This window comes from Camellia sinensis, chromosome 11 (genome assembly GCF_055761805.1).
Source record: "Camellia sinensis isolate YWXY chromosome 11, ASM5576180v1, whole genome shotgun sequence".
Lineage (NCBI taxonomy): Eukaryota > Viridiplantae > Streptophyta > Magnoliopsida > Ericales > Theaceae > Camellia > Camellia sinensis.
In genome coordinates, this window is record NC_138971.1 from 110,506,974 (window position 1) to 110,522,232 (window position 15,259).

The 15,259-nt window shown below is 35.0% G+C and overlaps 1 protein-coding gene across 1 annotated transcript; it reads right to left on the reverse strand.

Annotated features, from left to right (window-relative positions):
• Window positions 1-244: 244 nt before the first annotated feature.
• LOC114272875 (uncharacterized) lies at window positions 245-13,930 on the reverse strand. Its single transcript, XM_028214579.2, has 5 exons — window positions 13,307-13,930; window positions 10,148-11,255; window positions 8,127-8,546; window positions 1,378-2,997; window positions 245-1,077 (listed from the first exon to the last, which is right to left on the reverse strand). The coding sequence occupies exons 1-5, from the start codon at window positions 13,789-13,791 to the stop codon at window positions 556-558; spliced, it is 4,155 nt and encodes a 1,384-aa protein (XP_028070380.2). The 5' UTR covers window positions 13,792-13,930; the 3' UTR covers window positions 245-555.
• Window positions 13,931-15,259: the final 1,329 nt, after the last annotated feature.

Sequence of the window (15,259 nt, forward strand, 5' to 3'; positions counted from 1 at the left end):
ACTAAATCACATCTAGTCATAATTAAAAGAAATACAATGAATTATAACCAAACAGCATATGAGATAAAATAAGAAACTTTTTCAATTATAATCAAAATAATAACTACAATAAATCATAATCAACACTAATAGGTCATTACCAACACTAAAATAGATCATAACCAAATACTGATTGAAACATAACTAAATTTCTCTTCAATCATAATCAAAATAACTGCAATAACTCAAATAATATCATAATAAATTATAATCAAATCATAACAAACAATATATTAATCATAACTAAAACTACAAAAATCGTAACTGAACATATGATAGACCACTTTTTTGGAGTATGTATCATTGAATCTCCCTCATTAATAAGAGCATTTGACCAATATTGATAACAAAACAGAAAATATCATTTGACAAACCAAAAGGAGCAAATAAAGAACCAAATCCAACCAACACAATGATGGTCCCTCTCACTCTGTCCCTCAATATAAATCATAAGGAAAGTCACAATCAACTCGAAATAAAAAATAATAATGATAACGACAATTACAATAAACTCCTTCACAGAGACCCGAAAAACTTGGACAGCCTCTCTGTTACAGACTCTTGCGATTCAACATCATCATCTTCAATATCATCATCATTTTCATAAACCAAATAAATTCCATACTCCTTCAGTTCAAGCCCATTGAAAAGTGGTCTCGGGCTGCGCATTGTCACCTGTATCTTGTCACCATCTTTCAAAATCCGAACAAATGGATTATAGTCATGAAATCGACACAAGTAGAGGTGATCCTCATCTGTATCAGGAATTCCCCTCAAGTCAAGTACTGTTGAATGTTTTGGTTTATCATTATATGCTGGCTCATTGGGTCTGAAGATCTTCAGTTGAATATCCACTATTCCTGGAACTTTATCTCTGAAATCATCCTGGTGCTGCTGGTCAAGAGAGACAACAACAGCTACAATCACACCCTTTAGATCACGGTTTTTCTGAGTTGAGAAACTGGGTATTTCCGGGACAAACCAATCTGGAATTTGGTTCCCTGGAATACCCAAAAAGCGTATATGCCTTAAAGAAACCTGCATTTCAAGAAATATTCCATAAAAAATACTGGCTTTTTTGGTGCTGTTTTCATTTTTTATGTTTCATTTTTCGAGTTTTCGATAACCAAATCTTCAAGAATTCAAAAACATTTTTTTTTTCAGGATTATAGAAAACAACTTATAATCTCTTTTTTTTTTTTATAAAACTTGAGTTATTGTAATTTTTCTTCCTCTTTTTCTTCAAAATTAGTTCTCAAAAAATGTTTGCCTGTGTTTTTTTTGTTTTCAAAAAAGAAAGCTTATGCATGTGCAGGCGAGAGAAAGGGAGAGAGAGACCTTAGTAAGCCCTTTCTTTACTGCTGTAGAGCATGCATTGCAACCAATGGTATAAAACCTTCTCAATGACTTCAGGTATTCAAGGCCAGGAATATCCGTCACCTTCTTGCAATTTGTGAGATCCAGGTCCTGCAAACTCTCCAAATTCGACAGGTTGGGTACACTTTCCAATGCAGTACAGTTTGCAACAGTCAAATAAACCAAACTTGAGGGAAGTGTAGGGAGAAACTTGAGCTGTTTACAATGATTCAAAGTCAATTTTTTTAGAAGGGAAACACCTCTCAGGCTAGATGGGAGGCTGCAAAAATTGTTGTGACTAAGATTCAAATTGTTCAGCAAAGTTAAATTCTCAAAATCATCAGGAATTTTGCCAGATAACTTCCAAGCAGACAAGTCCAAGGTTTCCAACAAGGAGAGATTTAAAAATGATGTTGGAAGAACAACGGGTTTGAGATTATCTTGTGCAGCTAAGTCTTCGGCCTCAGAAATTCCTCCAATGTTCTGGGCCTGTTCGGGATGTGAACATTTTGCCATATCCAATATTCTTAAGCTTGAAAGCATCCCAAATTCTTCAGGTAATTCTGCCACAACGGTTCCTTTCATCAGGCAGTAACGCAGACTTGTCATTCTTCCAATGGAAGATGGTAGTCTTCGAAGATACTTGCAATTATTCAATTTCAGCATATCAAGTCTTTCCAACATTCCTATGGATTGTGGTAACTCTATTATTATAGTATCATCTAGAGACAAAGTAGTGAGATTCAACAAGTTCCCGATTGAGTTTGGTAAAGATCTCAGCTCCTCACAATTTCCCAACTCAAGCTTCTCAAGAGCATTCAAGGAGCCAATCTGATCTGGTACTTCTGTGATTGGTGTACCTACCAACCGCAACAATTTTAAAGATGCTAATCCTCCAATAGAATCTGGCAATTTACTCAAAGATCGACAACGTTCAACTGACAACATCTTTAGATGGGATAATAAACCAACAGAAGCTGGAAGTTCCTCAATTGAAGTATAGTCAAGAAACAATTCAATTAAAGATTTGAGATTGCCAATAGAATCCGGTATTGAAGTCAGTAAACCACATCTCCTCAAACTTAATTTCTCAAGATTTGTCAAATTTCCAACAGAATCAGGCACTTCCTCCAAAGCAGAAGAACCATCGAGGTAAAGCTCTAAGAGTGAACTCAATTTCCCTATAGTAGGAGGTAGTTGTTTCAATGACTCGCAATTTTTTAAGCTGAACCTTTCAAGTTTCTTCGGGTGGAATATAGAATCAGGTAGATTCACTATTGCTGTGCAATCAATGTCAAGCTCTCTTACAGATTTCAAGCCACTAAGGTTTTCTGGTAATGCTTTCAGTTTGGAGCAACCATGGAGGATAAAGTTCTCAAGATTTTTCAGACCAGAGACATCACTAGGAAATTCCTCAAGGCTCGAACAATCTTTCATGTTCAAGTGAGTTAATGTACTCATGTCACCAATTGATTCATGGATCTTAACTAGTCCTTTGCATCGCTCAAGAATTAGTTTTTCCAAGGGAAGCATGGATAAATCAGGGATATGTGTAAGATAGTAGCAATCACTGAGATTCATAACAAGCAGCTTCTTGGCCATCTGTCCAAAAAGAAAGTGTTTCTTAATATTATACAATCTACATGCAAGTGCCACACAAAATAGAGGACTAAATAGGAAGCAGTAATTGTTGCAGCATTCTTTAGAGGGCAAAGTTTGGATTGAATTAAGGTTTGGGAATGCTTCAGTAAAGACACCACTAAATAGTAATCTGTAGAACAAACAATGTGTAAAAAAGTTTCAGTTCTCAGATCATCATCTAAATTCAGCCAATTTAAAAGGATTTGATGGCGAATCGTGATGCATACCAATTACATATTGAAATTAATGGAACATAACACAAATGCAGAGTCACATACTATATAGGAATAATGTCTAAGACCATCTCTAACCCTTACTCAAACATTTCATCAAATTTGAATTTGATGAAAAGCGCCTACTTTTAGGGCTCTATGTCATCAAACTCATATCAAATGAAGGCAAAATCAAAACTTTTATCAAATCAAGGGAGCATTTAACCTTTCATCAAATTTCATAGGTGACCGTTGGTGGACGACAGGCTGGACCACTGGATTTGGAAAGATTTGGTGAAAATTTACTCTAGGCCGGACGACCGGCTGGATTTGATTAAACAATTAGAGAGCATCATATCAGACCAAACTTTTCCTCAAATTTGATGAAAATTTTGAGTAAGCATTGGAGATACTCTAATAATAATATAAAATTTAAAATGCATTTTGACGGTTGATTTTACGTACACAAAGGGTAAATTACACTGACCTCCCTTGAGTAATGATATAGTTACACTTAGCCCCATAGTTTTGATATAAATTTTATTGTCCTCCCTTACTATTAAATTTGCATTACACTTTCACCCATTGCCGTCAACCAGCTAAATGGAAGAGTCATTTTTGTATTACAATACCTATTTTGCCCTTAGTTAATTGAGTATACCCCAAAAAACCACCTGTTAAGAGTGAAAAGATAAAATTACCCTTTCACATCAAAGCATTTGATGCAAACACAACACCTGATCTCTCACCTCTCTCCTTCTCATCCAGCTCACTGAATCACCACCGACGCCATTCCCAGCAGCCTCCTTCCCCCAATGTCCTCTATCTCCATCCCTCTCCATTCTTACCTCTTCGTTATATTCCCTCCACTACAACTCATCACCCTCATTGCCTCCACACTGAATCCCCACCACTAGCTCCACAATAACCCCCACCCCAATCTGGTGTTAGTCATTTGTGGAGTAAAGCGCACCATTAACTCTGTTAACAACATGATTAAAATGATTTTGATATCCCTTATACTTACTCACTGAACACCTGCTAGTGCCACCATCTCTTTTTTTTTCAGAGATCTTCCACTAGTCACTGGCACTACAAATATTATCTTCATCATACACTGCCTCCACCGATCCAAACACAACTTTCCACCGTCATTTTAAACCAGCCATCTTCCAAAGATTGAAAATCAACGCCTCAAATTTTCCCTCTATTTTGGCTGATTAAAAAAAGAAACAAAGCCATGACTGTGTGCTGTGAACTATTCTCTCTATTTATTAAATACACATACATATACATATATATAGTGCATCAAGAAATGTTAGAATTGAATAATCAATATCAAAGCCAATATATGGTAATAGTGTTGGCAATCAATATGTTGTTGGAAGAACAAACTCAATTTGAGTTTGGTGAAGGAGAATTCCAGAGAAAAGAAGAACAAGCAAGAGGCTGCTGGAAAGTTCCAAAGAGAAGAAGAATAAGACAAAATGAAGAAGAAGAAGGAAGCTCCATTGATAAACCTTAAGGAAGAAGACACTGTAGTACACACGGTTTACACACGTTTGTGAAATCTATAAAAAGATAGGTTGTGTGGTTGTTTTAGAGAGAGTGAGAGAAAATGTAATCTCTAGGAAAAAACATAACATCTCCAGATAAGGAAAATTCTAAGAGAGCAAAGAGTTTGAGAGTTTACAGAGAAATAGCTTTGTTTTGTATACAAATTTGTTTGTGATTGAATAAAAGAAGTGTTTATTCAATTTTATTTCCTCTTTTTGTATATCTACACAACCGGTATACACCTTTCTCTCACTTTCAACAGTGGTATCAGAGCTAGAAGAGTTAGTTTTGGCCAAAAAAATAAAAAAACAGAGACGAACAAAGGTGTTTTCAAACTTTGCCCAAATTTCAAAGTGGTCGAAATCCAAATTTGATCACACCAGGTTGAAACTCGCGACAAGACGAGCACAGAGAAAAAAAACAGCATCAAAAATTGAGCCGAGAGAAGCCCGCATGCGCTTCACGCGCCGTCTGACGCTGTTCCCACGCGCCTTACGCGCCGCACGCACGAACCAGAGGAAGACGACGAGTGAGACAAAGTGAACAAGAGTCAAGTTAAATTATATAACTTTAGAAACATAAACCAAAGGAGCTGTTTGGCAAAGTGGTTAAGTCTTACTCCTCAACCACAATGGCGAGGGTTCGAATCCCCCAACCCACAAGTTCAATTATTTTTTTTGACAAACCATTGAAGCCAAGTCGAGCCGCAAAGGAGCTGCGCCAAGCCGCGAGCCGCTGACGTCATTGTACGGAATTCCAGAGGGAATTATTCCGTGTGACACGGTTGAGGTGCAATCGGTGATCCAAACCGGCCAATCTATTTTGGCTAAATCTAAGCCATCTTGAGCCCAATCACAACAATCCAATAGTCATTTTCAACTATTTGGACCATTCTGGACACATCCGTACAGTCAAATTGTGCAAATTCTATACCAAAAATTTGCATATTTTATTTGAAGAGATGAAGTAAGAAAAATATTATTTGAAGCGGGAGTCGAAGAATACAACAAAAAAGATATCACAAAAAGGTGATAGAAGACATCCCAGATATTGTGGATGAGACAAGCAATGGGTGGCTACTCTATAACGTTGGAGAGATATAAGTTAACAGATGGTTGGCAGGAGTGAACAACATGTGGTTGTTCCGCAAGATAAACACCCGATGGTTGTTTCTAGCAACAAAAGACAACAATTGATTGTTTCGCACAATAGAGAACATGTGATTATTTCACAGACAACTAGGGCTGCAAATGAACCGAGCTATTCATGAACAAGCCCGGCTTGGCTCGTTTAATAAATGAGCCATACTCGAGCTCGAATATTAGGCTCGTTTATCTTTATTTAAATTATATAATAAATATATTATTTATATATTAAATAATATAAATAATATTTGAAAAAAATTATCGAGCCAAGCTCAGCTCGAGCCCAGTTCATTATCGAGTCGAGCTTGAGTTTAATAAACGAACTCGATAAATAAACGAGCCAAGTTCGAGCTAAGTAAAGCTCGGCTCGGCTCAGCCCGGCTCGTTTGCAGCCTTACAGACAACAAACAACAAGTTGTTGTTCCAAGAGACATATGTCAACAGGTGGTTGACAGTACCGAACAACAAGAGGTTGTTTCGAGAGAGATAGAAGTCAATAGAGGATTGACAACAAAACCAGATAAGAGGTCATCCACGAGCAAATATGAGGCATCATGTAGAGAATCCAACAAATTGAGTTTGAGGGGGATGTTAGAAGAACAAACTCAATTTAAGTTTGGTGAAGGAGAATTCCAGAGAAGAGGAGAACATGCAAGATGCTGCTGAAAAGTTCCAGAGAGAAGAAGAGGAAACCAAAATGAAGAAGAAGAAGGAAGCTTCAAGGAAGCTCCAATGATAAAACTTAAGGAGGAAGACACACTGTAACACACACAGTTTACACCCGTTTGTGAAATCTATAAATAGATAGGTTGTGTGGTTGTATTAGAAAGAGTGGGAGAAAATGTAATCTCCAGAGACAAACATAACATCTCCAGATAAGGAGAATTCTAAGAGAGCAGAGAGTTTGAGAGTTTATAGAGAGATAGCTCTGTTTTGTATAATTTGTTTGTAATTGAATAAAAGGAGTGCTTATTCAATCTTATTTCCTCTTTTTGTACATCTACATAACCGGTAGTATACATCCCTCTTCCACTTTCAACAGATGTGTGTATTGATTTTATTTTGGGCATTAAAATATTCACGAAGGTTGACCTGATTTGGAGGGCGGTGGCTATGAGACGGATCAGAGGGATTGACTGGGTAGTGGGTTGCCATGGAATGTGGAAGGGGGTTCAAGGATGGCGTGGGAAGGAGAGGGTCTGGCAGGGTGGGGGCACAGGTGATGAAGTGATTGTGTAGTTGGTGGTGGGTCAAGGCGGAAGCTGAGTGTTCGAGCCCCGTCAGTTCGGACGGATCCAATAAATACATCAATTTATCTCTCCATTTTCTGTGAAAAGAGAGAATCACCCTACAATCGAATTGCCATGGTTATGGCAGTACACTGTGAAACAGTTAAGGTTGATGGAGGAGCCGAAAGAAGAAAAGAAGAAAATGAAGGAAGAAGAAGGGAAGGAAAGAGGAGTTGCTAATGGCTGTTGTGGTTTTTCCAGTAAATATAAGAGGTGCATTGCTAATGACTAGGGAAGAAGGGGAGTAGAGAGAGAGACAATTGAAAAAGAAGAAAAAAGAAAGGCATTTAAAAATAAAAATAAAAATAAAATTGAAGATGTTTAAAGGGTATTTTCGTCTAAAAAACTAAACTTACTCTCAACTTACGTGTGTGGCTCTCAAAAATTGTTATCTTAGATGAAAAAGCTAACAATGCATTTTAGTTCACAAACAACAAAATGATAAGGACTAATCCAAAATGAACCAAACCACAAGGGATTGAAGTGAAATTTGCCATTAAGGGCAAACAAGTAATTTGATTGTTAAAGTTCACTATTAATATATTAGTTTGTGCAAGTGAATGTAATTATGTCATAACTATGGGTTTTATTATATTATACTCATTACTCAAGGGAGGTGAGTGTAATTTACCCTTGAACAAATTAGCGGAATGGGATCAGACTGGACTGGATCTACAACGAAATAATTCAGATATTTAGTATATATTATTTTAGTAATTTCTTAATGCATGAATTGAAGCATAAGTGCCACCAAAAATCATTTGGAAATGAAAACTATTTACTTAATTTTGCTGATATCCATAGGCAAGTTTCCCATGAAGTCTTGGACCTGATACGTTCTGTAAGAATCAAGTCAAGCTCTCAAATTGGCTATTGATAACACTAACCTTGTTCTTGTGCCAATGCCACCACTTGCGATTCCAAATTTGCACCATCTTGCTTTCTGAGAGATCAAGGACAGTAAGATCCAGACGAAAAAACTCAGCAGGAAGAGTTTTTAAGGGGCATCCTTTCCATTGCAGCCACTTCAATTCAGCACAAAAATGATTGAAACTCCCGTCCAAACTCACATGATTAATTTGAAGAAGCCTCAAGTTAACCATAGGTTCAAATGCTTTAGTGCTAAGTATCACATTATTCTCATTTTCCACACAATCACCAAAAGATTTGTTGTATATTTCCTTCCAGTATGCAGTTGCAGAAGCCAAACCAGGCCATCTTTGAAAGTTCATCCAATAGATATTTTTCAAGCTTAAATCACAATTCTTCTCAAAGTTGAGGGTGATGCCTTCAATGCTTCTTGTTCCCTAACATTAATCAAGCGAGATTAATTGACTTATGAATGAAAATGTTAAAGAATAGACCAACATAATAAAATTGATTCCATAGCAAAAAGACGTTCTTAACTATAGCCAAAAAAAATATGATGCATGGGACTGCAACTGGTAACCTCTTTTCACCAAAAGTTTAAATTCACCAAGGATCAACAATACAAAATATTTTTGCAGATGATACTTAATGCAAATATACTGCAAAACTATAAGCTTCTTCTGTAGTTTGCAAAGTAGCATTCACCACCTTATTGTGTTAAATTTACAAAATACTCTCACACTATATAACGTGGACTCAAATACGAGTATCGGGTGGAGGTGCGTCACCAAATGTCAGATTTTCCTAAGCCTATATCTTAAGATATTTGGATATGCATCCACAAGTTGGGAATGAGTACAAGGACACCTTTTAAACGTTTACATATATTATATATTATATAATATTCTTAGATAAAATGAAGTAAACTATTTAATAATGTAATTCAAATTAAATGAGATTAAGGCCTCGTTTGGGAAGTAGGTTGGGACTAAATTAGCCAGCTAAAAGACAAAATAAGCTAACAAACCAATAAAACAAAATGTCACATCCAAACCATAATCATTTCACTTTCTCTCACAAAACTACAAAAAAGCCAAAAGTTCTTTCCAAACTGAACTTTTTTAGGCAATCTAAAATACCCAAAAACCCAGGCTAAAAAAGTTCTTCCCAAATGAAGGCTAAGAAAAAAAATATGAATTTTATACCCCCCATGCATGTGAAAAGTTTTGTATCTAAGGCCAAGTTTGGGGACTTCAAAAAAAGCCAAAAAGCCAAAAAGTTACTCAAAAAGTTAAAAAGTTAACACTATTCACCAAAAGTCAACAATTACGGCTGCACAACTCCCAATTCAAATTTTTCCCTACAAATGAATTTTTACAATTTTTTATTACACATTTTTCAATAAAAAGTCAAAAAGTTAACCCAAACATCCATATTTTCAACCTCAATTTTTTAGTCCAAAAAGACAAAAAGTGCACTTTTTTAGTCTTCCCAAACTTGGCCTTACTAACAAATTTGAGTTTCTTCTTCTTCAAACATCATATAAAATTAGAAGATCCAATTATCTAAATTGGATACAGGTGTGGACTCATATCCCACACTCTTTATCTTGTCATATCCAGCAGATAGTGACACGGGTACACTGAGAAGAGAACCAGAAGAATCCATGTAACACAACTCTCAAACCAACAATTATTTCCAGAATTTCCAAGAAAAACTGATGTTTACACTCAACATATAATCCTTTCGCAAATCATAAGTAATTCTTGGTAATAAGCATTCAGCGAAACAACAAATTGACCAAAAAAAAAAAAAGGGAAGAAGAAGAAAAAGAGTTTTTAGAATATGTCATCCATTTTTCTTATTACTTTCTCCCTCCTAGAATAAACTAAAACAATTTCTAAAAGTGAATTTATCAAATAAAAGGGTAACATGACAGAGAGGGGTTGATGCGTACACGTTAACTATACCATCAAAACCTTCAAATAGAATAAGAATTTAATAAAAGAAGAATGGGATATCATGTTAGAACTGATACCTTCTTATCCTTCAATACAGTCATTATTTTGTCACGATCCCAGAGTCTACTACATTTACCAGGATCTCCATGGCTTTCACGTAGAACAATTTGTCTTCCCATGTCTCCAAGTTGATCATGCATCCACAAAATATTGTCATCTATGATCTTAATGAGAGATTTACCTACGAGGTCAGACATTGCTATTTCAGCCTTAAAACCACAGCCTTTGAAAATGTCAATTGCATCTTCTCTCTTCATTTTCATATTTACAAAGAAACAAGCAATGTCAAGGAATATGCGCTTCACTTCTATATCTAGCTCACAAAAACTGAGCTCTAACACATCTTGAAGTTCACCAGGACGAATTTGTTTCAACTTTTTCAATGCATCTTCCCGTTCTCTTATACTCCTCTTATAAAAGAAAAAAGAACCGAATACTTCCAGAGCCAAAGGTAGTCTTCCTGTAAGCGACACAACTTCCTCAGAGAAACTAATGAGATCTTTGCTAGGTTTCTCTCTCCCAAATGCATGATAACTAAATAGCTCAAGTGACTCTGGAAACGTCAGCTCTTTTACCTCGTAGAATTCTGTCACAAAGTTCTCATGTAGAACTCCCTTATCTCTTGTGGTGATAATGATTCGACTTCCTTCATAAAACCAATCTCTCCCACCAGCTAGTGCATTTAATTGGTTTACATCATCAACATCATCTAGAACAACAAGCACTGGCTCTTTGTGAACGACGTCCTTAATTGACATGATACCACTCCTTACCTCATTTACTTCTGGGGGAGGACTTGATAAAAGATCACCAAGAAACTTGCTTTGAAGAGATGTTAAACCATTATGCAATCGTGAATTTTCTCTAACATTAGGAATAAAGCTACGTCGTTTGAAGTGAATGACAAGTTTATTGTAAAGAGCCTTGGCAAGGGTGGTCTTGCCTACCCCACCCATTCCATAAAATCCCAACACTCGAACACCATTAGCTTTAACATCTAACATGATCATCAACTTTTGAAGGCGAAGGTTAAGTCCAACTGGATGTTTAGCCACTCCCAAGGGAGTATTACTCAATTTAGTCAAAATATTCTTGAGTAAAGACTGGATTAACAACGTTTCTTCCCTGAAAATAATCATGATAATATCAAATTAGCCAAGAGATTGTACCAATTTGAGAAGGAAAGATTGCCAATAGGGCAAAAACTATAAATTTTGATTCTCGAGTGATAAAAGTTGTGATTAAGATGAGATGTTTCCTATCATGTATTCCACCTTGAAAGCAATGGTGTAATTAGCATCAGCATAAAGTTTCATGGTTCATGATATTTTACTCAATTCACATATATACAATCTCTAATAGTGGAAGTATATATAGTTCAAGGTACTGGAAAACTATCTAGCATGTCTTCCAATCAGAAGCACTACACAACTTGATGATTTTGCAATTAAGGGTCAAACTAACTGTAAGATGTACCATTGCAATCACATGATATACATATATATCCACCTATGGCATTGAATCTTTTTAAGTTCTTCCAAAAACAAAATGAAATTCACAACAAGACTAATAGGGTTTATAGCGAAATAAGGCAAGTTGTTTTCCTGGATTATTAAATCCATGGAAAGTATTTAGATGAGGTGTTGGTTGCCAACTTACCATTCTAAGAAAGCTTTTAACGTCATACACTTGTATGATAACAATGCAAGTATAGAGCTTAGTCTTCTTAAATAGGTTAGGTCAACCAAATTTGCATATCAAAGAGAAGATAAAGATAACAATGATATAAGCACACCAGATGAGCAGTCATTTTGGAATGGCTGTAAAATAAATAAATACAAAAATAAGCCCCTTCAAACAAATTGTTAATAACAAGTATAAAGGGGGAGAAAGTGAGAAAACTAATTAGTGCTCTATGACTAGGGATTTTGGCCCAGTGATCGGTAGCACAACTATGCATTGCGAGGTCATGGATTCAACTCCTATTGATAGGATGTTGATACCTTACGGTGGCAAAGTGGCTGCACTTTGGTAGCTTCAATGTACCACTTGCCAACCGTTATATACACTGTAAAGAGTGATCTATATGCACCACGGGGCATTGCTCCACACCACGTATGGTGCGATATATTACGACAATTTGTGGCCCTTGGATACGGGAGTGGTGAAGAAGGGACCCATAAACGGAACCCACTGAGTCACCGACATAATGTGTCCATCCGTAAGCAGTGTGAAGCACCATGTGGCCTGTGCCCCAAAAGCACCCAATAACTATCCCAAAAAACAAGAGCCGACATTGCACAAAATCACTAACAAGAGCAAACATTGCACAAAATCAGTGTCTAATAACTTTACTTAAGGTAATAGAAACAACAATTGATTTTTTAATGGATGCTCAGAATATTAAAGAAAATGATAGTGGGTCTAATATTTAAATGTTTAGAAGCCATTACAAGAACAGTAAAATACTTATATAAAGTAATAAGAGAGGACAAGCAGTTTATAATTAAACAATTTCCAAGTTGAAACAAACAAAAACTCAACTACACTACTCATTGGCATCCCACAAATATTATATATATATATATATATATGCTACGCCACCACTGTCTATTTTACTTCAAAATGCATCAAATTTCAACTCAACCAACACAATTGGCTGATTAATGCACTTTCAGCTATAGAATCCCTATGCTTTCAAAAACAAATTAGCAGACATAAACATAACAAACACCCAAGTGATACTAAGGTCATCTCTAACATTGCAACAGATTTTTCATCAAATTACATATACACCCCTCGAGGTTTGGCTAAATTACAGATACTCCTGAGGTTTCAGAAATTACATCCCGCCCCCTGAGGTTTGTATTTTTATAACAATTTGCCCCCTGAGGTTTATATTTCATAACAAATTACCCCCTAATTTCTTATGCAAATATAGCATTCAGGGGGAATTCGTAATTTCTCAAACCTCAGGGGCATCTGTAATTTAGCCAAACCTCGAGGGGTGTATATGTAATTTGCCCATAAATTAAAGAAAACGGTATTCTAACCATTTCATCATACTCTAAAGCCCATTTTATCACATAATTCTCTTTACGTTTCTGCACAATTTTTTATAAAAAAATAAAAATAAAAAATCAACTAAAATAATTAATTCCGAAACTGGCTAATACCTCCAGACTTTGGTATCCCAACCGGCAATTCCACCGGCTTTTTCCATAGCTTTTCGCCATCTGAGAACCTTTTCGACTCCGAATCGATCTTCTAGTTTGCGAAGATCCTCTTTAAAAGGACCGGTTTGACGCCGAACGTCGGAGGGATCGACCTCGTAAAACACTGGGAGTAACAACTTCCGACACTCTATGATCTTAGCAAGCTCTTCGAGGCACCACCAGGAATTGGCGTACTTCTCCGAGATTACGGCGATTGCAGCGGCCGAGTCTTCGATCCCCGTCACGAGGCTCGGAGAGATTTCATGGCCGCGAAGAAGACCGTCCTCGTCGAAGAAGGTTCGAACGCCGTTCTGTACGAGTTCGGTGTAGAGTCGGCCAGTGAACTTGTGACGCGTGTCCTCGCCTCTGAAACTCAGGAACACGTCCCACCTGAACCGAAACGACGGCGTCGTCGTCGACCACTCGCTATCACCATCTTCGGCCATGGAGATGTACGAAGAAAACGATTCAAGGATGGAGAGAATGGTGATTGATCATTTTTTTTTATTTTATTTTTTTTTTTTAGACCTGGGTTTGTAGATAAAAAGGAGATTTTGTATCATTTTTTTTTGGCCAATCAGCCGTGCATATAATTATACATATTTATATTTACTTTAATTGTTTTTAATATATAAATTATATTTTTTAAGATTTTTTATAAAAATAATTTTATTATTAATTATAGTATATAAGAGAAATTAAAAAGATTACTGCAGTAACTAAGTACGAACTATATCTATAATTATTTGTATAAGAAGATTTTAAATGCTAATAAAGGATTTTGACCAAATCAATAAATGTAGGCATGTGAATTGAAAAAAATTAATAAATGCTGATCAGGAAATTTTGACCAAATCAATAAATGCTGAGATTTTTTTTTTTAAATCAAAAATTTAGAAAATTAAGATTGAGAGATTAGAGCTCCACAAGGCTTGGGGTTTAGAAACCCCATTTTTCTTAATATATTTACAATTATCTATATATGTGAACTGTGATTTTTAAATATATATATATATATATATATATATATTTTAAATTTCTTCTTTTTTTCGTTTTTTATATTGTATTAAAGTTTTATATTTTAATAATAATCGTATGTGTTGGACTTTTCAAGAAATTAAATGTCTTCTTTTTTTATTATATTATATTAAAGTTTAATAATTTGATAATAATCATATGTGTTGAACTTTTCAATAATTTTTTTTATACTTGTTCTTAATATATTAAAGTGTTATTATGAGGGATAATAATCATATGTGTTAGGACTTTTCAAGAAATTCATATGTGTTGAATTTCAAAGAATTTTTTTTATACTTGTTTTTAATATATTAAAGTATTATTATGAGGGTAAGACTTAGGAGTTGGAAGAAGTTAATAAATGATAATATTTTTTTTTTAAATTAAAAAATCAAAAAATTTAGATTGGGAGATTAGAGCTCCCACAAAGTTTGGAATTAAAAACCTCCTTTTACTTAATATATAGTATAGATTAATGAATCTGTATAGATAATTGAAAAATATGAAAAAAAAATAATAAATTGTAATTAGCGGAGGACATGATTAGACCAACTAATAATTTTTTTATGTTGATTTGGGCCTATTTTGAAAAATATGTTAAAGGTTAGTGTTTTGTTTTTCTTGATTTCTTAAAAAAATAGGTGAAAAAAATAAAAAGACAATGTGTTCGGTTTCAGTTTTCTAAAAATTAAGTTTTTTTTATTTTTTTTATTTTTTATTTTTAGTGAATATTTTTTAAATTTGAAGTAATTTTTTTTTTTATTTTTTAGATGTATCTTACTTAGATGTATCTAAATAATAAAATATTTGTGAAAAAATATTTTAAAAAATTAATAAATATACAAAAATATGAAAAATGTATTGAATTTAGTATATTTTTTGTGTGTATTTTTTGGT

What these genes read in the sequence shown, in the direction of transcription:
- LOC114272875 (XM_028214579.2), bottom strand. Translation starts at nt 13,791, where the DNA reads ATGGCCGAAGATGGTGATAGCGAGTGGTCGACGACGACGCCGTCGTTT. An exon ending in CTGTATTGAAGGATAAGAAG is followed by an intron (nt 8,547 to 10,147) that starts GTATCAGTTCTA and finishes GATTAATGTTAG; the next exon opens with GGAACAAGAAGCATTGAAGG. An exon ending in GGCATTGGCACAAGAACAAG is followed by an intron (nt 2,998 to 8,126) that starts GTTAGTGTTATC and finishes CTTTTTGGACAG; the next exon opens with ATGGCCAAGAAGCTGCTTGT.